A 14,357-nucleotide genomic window follows, 5' to 3' on the forward strand; every position below is an offset into this window, starting at 1 on the left:
CTTGACTGGCAGCCAAACAGCCTGGTAAAGAGAAATGTGCAAAGAAAATGGCAAAAGAAAGACCGCATAATTTTTCTCCAGATTTGCATGTACAACAAGTGCCCTGGAGATTGATCTTTAATTCCTGGAGACTCCAGTCTAATGGGAAGGGTTGGTAACCCCCCCTCTGAGTAGATCATTTCCACAGTGGCCTTGAGTAACTCCAGACAGTCCTCTCTGTGGATTGTGTGTGTGTGTCCCACTCAGCGCCTTCCCCTTCTCCCGGAACCTTGTGCGGGAGCCAGCAGCGCCTGGCGGCCGGGGTGCTTTAATCTGGGTGGTTTCCGGCTGAGGTGGCCCGGTTTGCGGGCGAGCGATCCTGAGCGGGAGGTCGGCTTTCCTGGGAGATGGCTGACTGCAGAGTGGAGGCACCGAGTCCGATCCCTGAGCCGGGGGTCGGCGGCGGGGCCACGCAGATCAATAATAACCCGCTGGCCAGGAAGCTGAATAAAATCCTGGAGACCCGGCTGGACAATGACAAGGTGGGAGCTGTCAACCAGCCAGTCAGTCTGCTGTCAATGTACTGACTTGTGAGCAGCTTCACTCGACTGAAGCATCAGATTCGTTATCTGTTCAGTGAGAATTATGTTGGAGAGAAAATAAGCCTCCTGCAATTTAAAGCAAAACAGTTTACCGAATGGAAGCTGCACAGCCCTCTGTGTACATTGCAATGATCAATAATTGTTTCCAACATAGAGAGCCTCGGATTAGGAGTGACAACCTTCCTCTAGCATTTTGTAAATGTAACCTGCTTGGATCTGTCAGTGTGAAAGAAAAGGCGCAGCTCCATCTGCTCAAATGAGTTAATAATGTGTAACAATCAGTCCATTCTCACACGAAACAGGTGTTGTTTACATCTTGATTTAAAACGTTTCTCACACTCAGATATAAACAGCTTCATGGGGCAATTGTTCCTTTGGTCACCAATTTCCTACCTCCAGTACGGACCACACGGTCAAGTTAGAGGGTGCAGACTTGAGCATATCTGGTGCACAACTGGTTCAGCTATCCATCCCCCAATCGTATCAAGCGCTATCACACCTCAAAACTACTCACTAGTCCAGATTCACCCTCGAGAGCGAAGATAATCCTTGGAACTTTTCTCCACTCTCAATTGCCTTTGCTTCCTGTTACTTCATCTTTGCTCCTCAATGAAAGGAGCTCATATATTTTTTTTGCTACTTTGATTGAGAATATTTGTTTGGCTGCTTGTGCTGCTCTCCTTAGGCCCTAAATATGACACGCCTCTTAATTTATTTCCCATCTTCCCCAATGCCCTCTCTGAGCTCACTTAGCCCATAAAATTCTCCTCCTATTCCCTTGAAAACTCTGGTTCCCCCCTCTGCAGAAACTGCACCCTGCCCTCACTTATTGAAATCAGAATGACCAATTCACCTAACAGGCACGTCTTTCAGGACTTGTGGAAGGAAACTGGAGCACCCAGTGGAAACCCACGCAGACACAGAGAGGACGTGCAGACTCCACAGAGACAGTGACCCAAGCTGGGAATTGAACCCTGGTGCTGTGAAGCAATAGTGCTAACTACTGTGTTACCATGCTGCCCTCTGTCACTATCCTCATCTTAAAATAAATGCCTTCTTTAATTGCATACTGTCACCTATATACAATATTGACATCCTTTCTGAGGACTTTGAATGTAGTATTGCCACCCAAATTTACACTTCTTCACAATGTCATGTTTGAACCTCTCCAATCAGTTCCTGCCCCTAAATGTATCCAGTGTTCTCTAAAAATGATTCTCTTCCCAGCCTTACATGGCAATATATCTTTGGATCCTTTTATTCTTCATAAACATGCTGGTTCTTAGTGACATCATCTGCAGAATTGGGGTCAGTTTTTACATGTTTGGTATTGATATCTTGATTTACCTCTGCATTGTGAGACTGCTTGTTTGAAATATTATCTGAGTTTGGAACGAGCACAATCTCTGGCACCTAAACGTTGGGAAGATTGAAGCCTTGTCTTTGGCCTCCTCCACAAACTCCATACCTTTGCCCCCAATTTTAATTCTCATCCTGGCTACTGTCTCATGCTGAACCCAACTGATCACAAACTTGTTACCCTCTTGACCCTGAGTTGAGTTTTTGATCTCATATCTTCTTTGTCACAAAGACTGTCGACATCCATCTCCATAATATCACCAGACACTGACTCTGTCCCTGTCCAATGCATCTGTGGCTGAAACTCTCATTTGTTGTCACTTCCTGAATCACCTCCCACCGTCCACCCAGCATAGACTTAAGCTTGCTCAAAACATTGCTACTTAATATCCCATCCCTGTTAAGTCTTGCTTTGGCACCAACTTTGTCCTTGCTGGGCAACACGGTGGCACAGTAGTTAGCTTTTCTGTCTATAGCGCTGAGGATCCGGGTTCGAATCCTGGCCCTGGGTCACTGTCCGTGTGGAGTTTGCACATTCTCCCCGTGTTTGCGTGGGTTTCGCCCCCACAACCCAAAGATGTGCATGCTAGGTGGATTGGCTACGCTAAATTGCCCATTAATTGGAAAAATGAATTGGGTACTCTAAATTTATAAAAAAAACTTTGTCCTTGCTAACTAAGGTACATTGACTTTCAGCTCCCCATATTTTCAGTTTAAAATTCACAATAATCCACAATGTTTATAATCCACAATGGCCTTGCTTGTCCCTATCCGAGAAACTTCCGTAGACCTTAATCTTACACCAGCCACCCCTCAGCTTCTCCATTCCTTTAACTATGGCCTCTTGTGCATGCCAATATCCTACAATTGGTAATTGTATTTCTGCGCTTGGCCTCTCACTCTGGGATTCCCTTCATAAAACTCTCACCTCTCCACCTCCTTAAATATGTTAGCTAAAACCCCACTTATTTGACCAAATTCTTTATCACTCCAGTACCTTCTCATTCTATGGCTGATTTGTCTTCCTTTGTTTCTCAGTGAAGCCTCAAGGGATGTCTTTGCTATGTTTTGGGGATTACACAAAACTGGATGGAATGTAAATTGTGAGGAGGATGCAGAGGTTGAGGAATGGGCAAGAATATGGCAGATGAAATATAATGTGGATAATTGAGAGGTTGTCTATCCACTTTAGTAGAAGGAACGGAGGTACAGGATATTTCTTAAATGGTGAGAGATTGTAAAGTGTTGCTGTTCAAAGGGACCTTGGTGTCTTTGTTCATAGATCTATGAGTCTGCACATCCTCCCTGTGTGTGCGTGGGTTTCCTCCGGGTGCTCCGGTTTCTTCCCACAGTCCAAAGATGTGCAGGTTAGGTGGATTGGCCTTGCTAAATTGCCCTTAGTGTCCAAAATTGCCCTTAGTGTTGGGTGGGGTTACTGGGTTATGGGGATAGGGTGGAGGTGTTGACCTTGGGTAGGGTGCTCTTTCCAAGAGCCGGTGCAGACTTGATGGGCCGAATGGCCTCCTTCTGCACTGTAAATTCTATGATAATCTATGGTCTAACATGCAGGTGCAGAAAGCAATTAGGAGGGCAAATGGTATATAGGCCTTTATCGCAAGAGGACTTGAGTACAGAAGTAAAGGTGTCTTGATGAATGTGAAACATAAAGCTTCTACAACAAGTCTTTTTTTTCAGCAAGTCAAGTTCTGCAATACCAAGCAACTAAATAAGAGATTGGTGATATTAAGGACTTTAATACTATCCCAATCAATATTTGTTTCTTACTGCTTGTTTGATATATATAAATGACTTGGAGATTGGAGTAGAGTAAAATTTCAAAATTTGCAGATGATACAAAACTTGGAGATGTGGCAAATAGTGCAGAATAGGAAAATGCAATATAAACTTAATTGCACAGTTCTAAGGAGTGTGCAAGGACAAAGACACCTGGGGGTTCATGTGCATAGTTCTTTGAAGGTGGGAAGCATTGAGGGAGTCATTTATTGGACCATGGCCTTTATAAGTCGAGGTATTGAATATAAATCATGGAAGTCATGCTGAATCTTTATAAAGTTACATTTAGGCCATAGCTAGAGAACTCTGCCCTGTTCTGGTCACTTTAGGAAGGATCTTTGAGAGGGTGCAGAGGAGATTTACCAGAATGGTTCCAGGGATGAGCAATAAGGTGGAGGAATCTAGGATGTTCTGGGACCAAAAGAGATCGAGAGTAGATTTGATAAAAGTACCAGGTAATAAGTTAAGAAAAGGTGGGCAGAAAAAAGCTGTTCCCATTAGCTGATTGTACAAGGACTAGCAGGCACAGATGTAATGTTTTGGGCAAGAGATGCAGGCGGATGTGAGAAAAGGCTTTTTCATGCACTGAATGTTAATGGCCTGGAACTCACTGCTTATGAGGATGGTGAAAGGACAGGATCAATAATTTCAAAAGGAAATTGGATGGACACTTGAAAAAAATGAAAGGTCAGATCTACAGTGATAGAACAGGAGAAGAGGACTGAATGGATTGCTCTACAGCACGCCACATGGACTTGATGGGCCAAATGGCCTCTTCTGTGCCATTATGTCTCTATGGAAGAAAATTTAGAAAACATAGTCACCAGAGAAGTTACTTCCCTGTTTAAATGGGTTTGCAATGTCTATCACTCTTGACATAAAGGTCACTCCTGACACAAGTATTGACAGCTTTGATATATTAAGTCAGTATAGGCAATTAAAGATTTTTACCAGCCTCTAATAAGTAGTTACTTGAATCTACAATTAATGGCTGAGTGACTGAATACCTTGAGAAATTTGAGCTGATTCGAGAGAGCCAGCATGGATTTGCAAGTGTGGAATTCTTTCATAGCGAATTCAGTCGATGTGAGCTCAATTAATAACTTTGAATCTGTGATGATAGGTTTTTGCTAACCAAGGATATTAAGGGATATGGAGCCAAGTTGGCTGGATGGAGTTAGGATACAGATCACCTATGATCTCAATGAAAAGCAGAGTAGGCTTGAGGGGTTGAATGGCCTGCTTGTGTTCCTGTGATACTGGCAACTTTGTGTATAGGTGGAAATAAAGATCTTTGTGGAAGCATGTAATGCCAATATTTATGTTTCATAGTTAGTCAAATTCAGTATAGCATTGTTTAGGCGATCATGTAACTGATGGTTTAAATTAGAACTCGAGCATTTCGTTTATTTAATCTTTCATGAGACCTCGGCATCGCTAGCAAGGCGAGCCATCACTTGACCAGTCTGTGGGACAGCTCCCAATTTTGGCACAAGCCCCCAGATTTTGCGACAGGGCACCTGTTGTCGTTGCTGGTGCTTAGTGGATACTCTATGGTTGATCCAGTTTTACTCCTCTTTGGCATTTCGGTAGTGGTTTGGTACAATTGCGTGGCTTGTTAGGCCTGCCACTTCAGAGGGCAGTTAAGAGTCAAGCATGTTGCTGTGGGTCTGGATAAGGATGGCAGATTTCCTTCTCTATAGGACATTAGTTAACCAGATAGGTTTTCACAACAATCGATGATAGTTGTCATTGTCACAACTTTATGTTCTAGTTTTATTAACATATTTATTACCAGCTGCCATGGTGGAATTTGAACTCGTGTCCCCCCCCCCCCCATGGTGGAATTTGAACTCCAGAGCAGGTTTCGCATTACTTACATAAAGGAACCACACGGCCAAGCGTGGGGCACTGTAGGATAAACTACAATTCAGGATTACTGTTGCCTCATTTGAAAGAAACTGAAAGTTTTACAGACTTCTACTCGCTCTGATCCTAATCTTGAAGTTATTTGGAATATACCACAGTAATTGATCTGGTATTGAGCCAGTTTATTAGTGTGTTGCAGGCAATCAGAGAGTCTGGCTCAGACTGGGAAAACAATGGGAGAGTGCACCAAAGCTTGTGGGTATTTGTTCTTTGCTGAGCCTGTTGTTCTTGCTGAGCAAGAATTTATATTTTGTTTGCTTTTAAAAGTAGTCAGGGCGGCACAGTGGCCCAATGGTTAGCACTGCTGCTTACGGCGCTGAGGACCCGGGTTCGATCCCGGCCCCGGGTCACTTCTGTGTGGAGTTGAAATGAAATGAAAATCGCTTATTGTCAGAAGTAGGCTTCAAATGAGGTTACTGTGAAAAGCCCCTAGTCGCCACATTCCGGCACCTGTTCGGGGAGGCTGTTACGGGAGTTTGTACTTTCTCCCCGTGTCTGTGGGTTTCACCCCACAACTCAAAGATGTGCAGAGTAGGTGGATTGGCCACACTAAATTGCCCCTTAATTGGGAAAAAAATAATTGGGTATTCTAAATTTATTTTTAAAAAGTAGTCTAGAAACAGCATTGACTCTAGCCAGGTAGCGCACAGTCCCAAGTATTTTCTGAGCTGCTCCCGTTTCCCTGATTTGCTGTACTGAATTAATGCGAGTAACGGAAGGTTGACCAGCCACTTTTGCAAATATTTTCAATCTGCCCACACAAAATAAGTGTGCAAATAGTTTTCATGTCAGTATTCTTGTGCAAAATCTTTTGTAAGCTTGATGGCAACTCCTCAAACTCAGCCTTCCTTGTGCATTTTGTCAGCTAATGCTGGAGAAAGTGTGTGCTGACATCAGAATTGATGCATTATATAGCACTTGGGAAGGATGTGTTTTATCAGCAACTGAAATACATTCCCATAGCACGTGCTTAGTTTTTTTTCCCATAAATGTCTGTTCTGCAGTTAAGGGAAGGCTGAAAGGACAATTTTGATATTAAATATACATTGCTGTCTTTCTGTTAGATTTATACATTTATTCCTGTTCAGACAAAATATGAATGTTAATTTAGCAACAGAACTAAACTGGTAGTTTTGATGGTAGAATAAATGCTTTTGTTCATTTTACTGGTGGCATGTGAGTTAATATACTGGTAGGTCATTCAGCAGTTTGGTTGATTGGAAAACAGGGTGACATTGAGGAAACAGCCGATAGCTGCAGGTGAGGGAGTGCATGGTGTGCAGGAGGGAGAACCAGATGGAAGGAAATGGTGGGAAGAACGAGGTATTTGGAAAGCAATAATCTTGCAAAAGAAGCCAGATGGAAGGGACCACCATGAGAGCAATGTGCGTGGTATTCTCAGGCATCCTGTTGTCCAGAGTTAATCCAATCTGTTATAATGTTCATATGTTTGTAAAAATAAGAGACCAGTGAGATTTATAAGTGCACCAGTGAGCATTTTCTGACCAGAATTGTATGCCCACTGCTTGTCCTCTGATATTCTTAGAAGCTTTTTATCAACTTGATTTTTATATTTCTAAAACTGCGTGTGCTTTGAGTTTCTGTTAATGCCAGTTGTTCTCAGTTACAGGTCCTTAATTCTAACTTAAATAATAGCGTTTAAAAATACCAAATAAGCAAGAATTTGGGCTCCTGTCCACAGGTAAGGTGGTGGGACAGTTGAGGTGGGTAAGGGGGGCGGTTTATGAATATGGGGAGAAAGCTAGTAGGATGCTGGTGCATCAGCTGAGGAAACAGGGGGCGCGATTCTCCACTCCCACGCCGGTTGGGAGAATCGCCTGGGCCGCCAAAATCTCCGGGGACGCCGGTCCGGCGCCCTCCCGCGATTCTCCCAAGCGGCGGGAACGGCCCGGTCGAGTTTCGAGGAGCTGGAGGAGGTTTTTGAGTTGGCAGGTGGGAATGGATTCCGGTACTAGCAAGTGCTGGATTTGTTCGGAGGCAGGTCCCGGGCCTCCCGCGCCTCCCACTAAGGGGGCTACAGGACAAGGTGATGTTAAAAACAGAGGTTGGGGAGGGGAAGGTCTTGGAAATATATAAGGAACTGATGGAGTGGGAAGGGGTTCCAATAGGGGAGGTGAAGAAGAAGTGGGAGGAAGAGTTGGGAGGGGAGTTGGAAGTTGGGTTATGGGAGGAGAGTTAATGCATCCTCGTTGTGTGCCAGGCTTAGCCTGATCCAATTCAAGGTGGTCCACAGGGCTCATATGACTGTGGCCCGGATGAGCAGGTTTTTTGAGGAGGTGGAGGACAGGTGAGGACGGTGTCGGGGAAGCCCTGCGAATCCTGTGCATATGTTCTGGGCGTGTCCGAGGCTCCGGGGATTTTGGCAAGGATTCGCGGATGTCATGTCAGGGGTCCTGGAAGGGTGTGTGACTCCGAGTCCAGAGGTGGCAATATTTGGAGTGTCGGAAGATCCAGGAGCCCGGGGGGGGGGGGGGGGGGGGGGGGGGGCGGTTGGAGAGAGAGAGGCCGACGTTTTTGTCTTTGCCTCCCTGGTGGCCGGGAGACGGATTCTGTTGGGATTGAGGGACTCAAAGCCTCCAAAGTTGGGGGTTTGGGTCAGCGACATGGCAGACTTTCTCAGGTTGCAGAAAATAAAATTTGCCATAAGGGGTTAGTTACAGGGGTTCGCTCGGAGGTGGCAGCCGTTCATCGACTTCTTCAAGGAAAATTAGGCCGTCAGCAGGGGTGGGGGATGGGGGGGAAGGGGAGGCATGGAAGTTATGAATAAGGGTAGGAAAACCAATGAAGGGAGAACCGTGAGATGCAGTAGTTACATGGACCATGATAGTTAGGGTTTATGCTTGGGGAGAGATGGGTTATGTTACTGTTGTGTTTGTTGGATCTCTTTGTTTAAAAATTGAAAATTAGAAATCTCTTCATAAAATATTGTCCAAAAAAAAACCAAGTAAGAGACATGAGTAAAATTGTGTAACAGTTTTCAACTGATTCAGTGGATGAGTGCACCATGCTATATGTTAACCAGCTATTCCATATGGATCAGGAGGACAGAAGCAGGCTTAATCAGTTGATTCAGTTTGGTAGTACTGGGTACTCTGCAATTAGCTTTGGCCCTACTAAAAATGAGTCAAGATTATTGATTCTGATGGTGTGTGAGAGACAGTCAAATTTATCTGTAATGGCCACTGTGATTTAGCGCCCTTGTTACCCAGAAGAACAAAGGTATTGGAGGGCCTGTGCTGAATATCAAACTATATTGCACAATGTATAAAACAAATTACTGCGGATGCTGGAATCTGAAACCAAAAGAGAAAATGCTGGAAAATCTCAGCAGGTCTGGCAGCATCTGTAAGGAGAGAAAAGAGGTAACGTTTTGAGTTCAGATGACCCTTTGTCAAAGCTAAAAGGCATAGAAAGTGGGAGATATTTATACTGTGTGGTGAGGTAATGAAAGATAAGTCATAGCTACAAAAACCAAGGGAAAAGTGTGCTAATGGCAATCACCAGAGAGAATAAAAGGTGTGAAAGGCCAAACAGCAGAGAAAGAAACATCAGAAGGTAAGTTGTGACAGATGTAGATGTGGGGGGAGGGGGGTGGGCACGAGTGGGAGAGATGTAAAATGAGAAAAAAGGGGAGAAAAGGTAAGGAAAGGGAGGATAAGATGGGGGAAAGAGTGGGGGGGAAAATATATATATAAAGAAAGAAGAGAAAGAAATAAAAGGTAAAAAACAGGTAAAATGAAATAGAATCAAAACAACGGGATTCTAGGTGGGGTAGAGCTAATCATCTGAAGTTGTTGAATTCGATGTTGAGACTGGAAGGCTGTAGCGTGCCTAACCGGAAGATGAGATGCTGTTCCTCCAGTTTGCGTTGAGCTTCACTGGAACATTGCAGCAGGCCAAGGTCAGACATGTGGACATGGGAGCAGGGCCTTGTGTTAAAATGGCAAGCAACAGGAAAGTCAGGGTCCTGAATGCACACAGCCCAAAGATGCTCAGCAAAGCGATCACGCAGTCTACATTTGGTGTTTGCGATTTGGAGGAGACAATGTGTTGTTGCCACGCAGATAGCTAATGGCAGAAAATGAAACTTCCACCAGGTACAGATTCTTGATATGCCTGAGTATTGGGTCTTAAACTTTTTCACGCACTCTGAAAATATACTGAAGCAGAAGAAGCAGTTGGCTTTTTGAAGTCCCGTTGTGACGACATGCATTTGTTCTTGGTGCCTCTGAAACGTATCTAGTGATCGTGTTGCACGGTGGAAATGGAGAAATGAGCAGCTTTGTGAGAAAGAAAAATTGACTTCAATAATCCTTTTATTTTTCTGGGCGGTAACTCGCCACAATCCTAAGGGGCAAAAGTTCTCACATTTGAAAAGTTTCAATAGCATACTTCAAACCCGTCACAATCCTTTTCATTCACTTTGAGCTGCTCTTTCCTGCTGAAATCGAGATGCATTTTCAGCAGATTGGCATGATTACTATTTAGTTATTTCATCTCTTTCCAAAAGTATGCACTGATTCCTGCTGTTTGTGATTGAGTTGGCACCTCACTTATTTGGAATGTTCAGTGAGGCATCGGAGAGGGGGGGCAGTTGCCAGTGATGCTGACACAGGCATCTATTGCACTAATCCTGAAGAAGGGGAAGGATCCGTTGGAGTGTGGGTCATACAGGCCCATTTTGTTGTTGAATATGAACGTGAAACTACTGACCAAGTTGTTGGCGCAGGATGGAGGGATGTGTGCCAGGGGTGGTTTTCGAGGATTAAACAGGTTTTGTGAAGGGCCGACTGCTCTCTAGCAATATTAGAAGGCTGTTAAATGTGGTTATGACTGCATTATGCGGGGCAGGCACCGGAGGTTGTTGTTTCTATGGATGCAGAGAAGGCCTTTGACCAGGTGGTGGAGGTACTTGCTTGAAATTTTGGTGAGGTTTGGGTTTGGGCCGAACTTTGTGGCATGGGTCTTTTGTATGCATCTGCTTGGGCTGGCGATTGAGCCCTTGGCAATGGCCACACGCGGGTCTGTGAAATAGCAGGGGATTGTGAGGGGGAGCAGGGAGCACTGGGTGCCGTTATACGCGGACGACCTTTGGTGTTTGTATCGGAACCGCTGGACAGTATGGGCAGGATCATTGGACTATTGGAGAGGTTTAGGACCTTCTCCGGGAAAAGGTTAAATATCGTGAAGAGCGAGGTGTTTCCGGTGAGGGGCGGGGGGGGGGGGGGGGGGGGGGCAATTTGAAGGTGTTACTATTTAAGGTAGCTAGGGCGAGGTTTAGGTATTTGGGGATTCAGGTGACGTGAGAATGGGCTATGATGCACAGATGGAACTTGACAACATTAGTGGAGGAGGTTAAAGGGGATTTTAAGAGGTGGGATACATTGCACTTGACATTAGCAGGGAGGGTGCAGGTGATAAAAATGAATATGCAGCCAAGGTTCCTGTTTGTTCTCCAGACTTCCCGATCTTTTTCCTTAAGGCCTTCTGGAGATTGGAGACAGTCATCTCGGAGTTCACATGGGTAAAGAAGGTGCTGAGGGTAAAGACGGCTCTGTTGCAGAAACAGAAAGGGGGGTTGGTGCTCCCGAAGCTGCTACACTAGTATTGGGTGGTGAATGTGGAGAAGGTGAGGCGATGGTTGGGGGTGGGGGTGGGCGGGGGGGGGGGGGGGAATAAAGGGGAAAACCTGTACACACTGTGGACTGTGATTGAATGGATTGTAAGGATTGTGTATTTTATATGCTGCTGTTTTTACACATGTTTGCCATAAAGTACATTAAAGTAAAAGTTCATGCTGAATGGTGTTAGCATACCTGAGTCTGATCTTGTCCAAACATGTTTGCTGCCAGCAAGGGTCACTTCCTGGAGACCAATTGCAAGAACTCACTGTACCAATTCATGTTGATGCCAAGAATAGTTTACCTATACACACCTGCCAATCTTCAGCCAAAGCAAGACAATCCAAGGGCCTATCCCACAACTGTCTTGGCCTGTATACCATAAATACCCATTGAGATGTTGAGGTGTTGTGACTGTTGTGTTTGAAACAGCTAGGCATTTAACTAGACTTAACACTGTTACAGAAGAAACATTCATTAACCCAACAATCAATAAAGCCTTGAAATCCTTATTACCCATTTTCAATAAAATACATTGGTTCTCTGTGATACTTTCATTTGTCACAGTGATTCATAGGGGCTCCAGATCTTGAAGGAATTTCCCAGTAACTATTAATTTGCCGATTCATGGCAGTTCTTGTTCCTCTAAGGATTTCCTCAATCTCATTTTTCAAAAGGACTTGCTTTGACAGGCTTCTTACAGACATGTCCCAAATTCTTGGAAATGAGCTTCTTGTAAAGCCATTGTTTTATACAGAGATGTACTGTATTGCTAAAATATGTGATGTTGATGATTTTTTTTTTTTACTACAGCTTCATTTATTTAAATGTAGAGTTTTTTTTAACAAATAATTTTATTGAGGTATTTTAGGCATATAGAAAAAGTGACATTGTACAGTACAAAAAAAAAGAAGTCAAGACACAAGTTAAACATAGTGCAAACCCCGGCTCTGTTCACGCAAGGACCTGCCTCAATATCCCCCTACTCTACTCTACTCTCCCCCTAGCCCCCCCCCCCCCCCCCCCCCCCCCCCCCCGGCTGACGCTTACTCCTCTGCGAAGAAGTCAATAAATGGCTGCCACCTTCGAGCGAACCCTAATAGTCCCTGCCAATACCCCCTGAGTTTAGGGCACGACCAGAACATGTGTACATGGTTAGCCGGCCCTCCGGCGCATCTAGCACACTTGTCCTCCAGCCCGAAGAGTTTGCTCATCCGGGCCACCGTCATGTGGGCCCGGTGCACGACCTTAAACTGGATCAGGCTGAGCCTGGCGCATGTTGCGGTCATGTTTACTCTGCTCAGGGCTTCTGCCCAGACACTGTCCTCCATCTTCCCCCTCGCCCCCCCGAGCTCCTCTTACCACTTAAGCTTCAGATCCTCGGTCTGCGTATCCTCAGCTCCCATTAGCTCCTTGTAGACGTCCGAGACTCTACTCTCCCACCTCTCCCCTAGAAACTACCCTGTCCTGCCTCCCCTTCGGCGGGAGACGTGGGAAGGACGGCACCAGTCTGCCTACAAAATCCCGCATCTGTAAAAATCTAAAGTCGTTCCCACTCGCCAGCCCAAACATCTCCCCCAGCGCCCTCATGCTCGGAAAGCTCCCTTCCAGGAACAGATCCCCCATCCTCACAATTCCCGCCCTCCTCCACAGTCGATACCCCCGTACATGTTCCCCAGGGCAAATCGGTGGTTGCCGCAGATTGGGGTCCACACCGATGCTCTTGCCTCCCCTACATGCCTCCTCCACTGGCCCCAGATCCGAAGAGCCGCCACCACTATCGGGCTGGTGGAGTACCATGCCAGCGGAAGCGGCAGAGGCACCGTGACCAGGGCTGCTAAGCTAGTGCCCCTGCACTAAGCAGCCTCCATCCGCTCCCAAACCGACCCCACATCCACCATCCATTTCCTTATCATTGCTATGTTGGCCGCCCAGTAATAGTTGCTGAAGTTCGACAAGACCAGCCCCTTCTCCTCTGTTCCTTTCCAGCATCACCCTCTTCAACCGCAGGGACTTCCCTGCCCATACAAATCCCAGAATAATTTTATTCAGCCTCTTAAAGAAGGACCGCGGGATAAAGATGGGGAGACACTGAAAAACAAACAAGAACCGCGGGAGAATCGTCATCTTAATAGTCTGCACTCTCCCCGCCAATGACAGCGGGAGCGCATCCCACCTCTGGACCGCCTCCCTCACTCGTTCCACCAGTCGGGACAGATTGAGCTTAATTTAAATGTAGATTTGATGAGACCTTGAATTTAATTTTTAAAATGACAAAACCTGTAGCATTGGGACTATAAAAACTTAATGCAATAGAGCTGCAGTCCAATCATCCTATGAACGCTGTGCATTTACTTGTGGTTCACTATACTATCAGCTTTAAATGCAAGTCTAAAGCGTCAAGTTACAAAATCGTGCTGCTTTACAAGAGTTTTATGATTATTCCCCATAGCAAGGACAGTAAAGACAAAGTAATCAGCTCTTCAACTTGTAATTTAAAATTTTTAACAGTGCACAGTCTCAATGCAGTACATTTCCTACTAAATTATAAAATATACCTTTTCAATTCACAGGACATGTTGGAGGCTCTGAAAGCCCTGTCTGTATTCTTCACTGAGAATAGTTTACGTACCAGGAGAAATCTGCGAGGAGACATAGAGCGGCGTAGCTTGTCTATTAATGAAGAATTTGTACGTGTGTTCAAAGAAGTCAAAGAGGTACGTGTCAAACATCTCTGACAATGAAGAGGACTTGCGACTTGTGAAGTGTTGAGTGATATTATAAATGAAGGTCTTTAAAAAAAACTAAAAAGGAATTGGAGTAAACTGACAACAAAAGATCACATTTTGCATGTTTGTATCTCAACGAAAATTAAATATGTCTCTATTCATTAGGAAGTTTTTGATGGCTTTCAACAAGGTTGCTGCATGGAACTTGTTCTGAAATGGTATTCTTCATATTGGTAGAGCGAGAGAAGAGATGACATGACAAGACTTTGTACTTTTTAAATCTGGGTGATCACATGGAGATAAGAAATGGTGGTGGGTTGGGG

General features: G+C 45.0%; 1 protein-coding gene across 1 annotated transcript in view; it reads left to right on the plus strand.

The window, feature by feature from the left end:
* Positions 1–317: 317 nt before the first annotated feature.
* cog6 (component of oligomeric golgi complex 6) overlaps positions 318–14,357 on the plus strand; it is a 177,854-nt gene continuing 163,814 nt past the window's right edge. Inside the window, exons 1-2 of the mRNA XM_072477070.1 lie at positions 318–521; positions 13,879–14,022. Coding sequence (XP_072333171.1) covers positions 387–521; positions 13,879–14,022 — 279 coding nt within the window. The 5' untranslated portion in view covers positions 318–386. The remainder of the gene's footprint in view (positions 522–13,878; positions 14,023–14,357) is intronic.

The sequence above is a fragment of the Scyliorhinus torazame genome, chromosome 15, assembly GCF_047496885.1.
Source record: "Scyliorhinus torazame isolate Kashiwa2021f chromosome 15, sScyTor2.1, whole genome shotgun sequence".
Taxonomy (NCBI): Eukaryota; Metazoa; Chordata; class Chondrichthyes; order Carcharhiniformes; family Scyliorhinidae; genus Scyliorhinus; species Scyliorhinus torazame.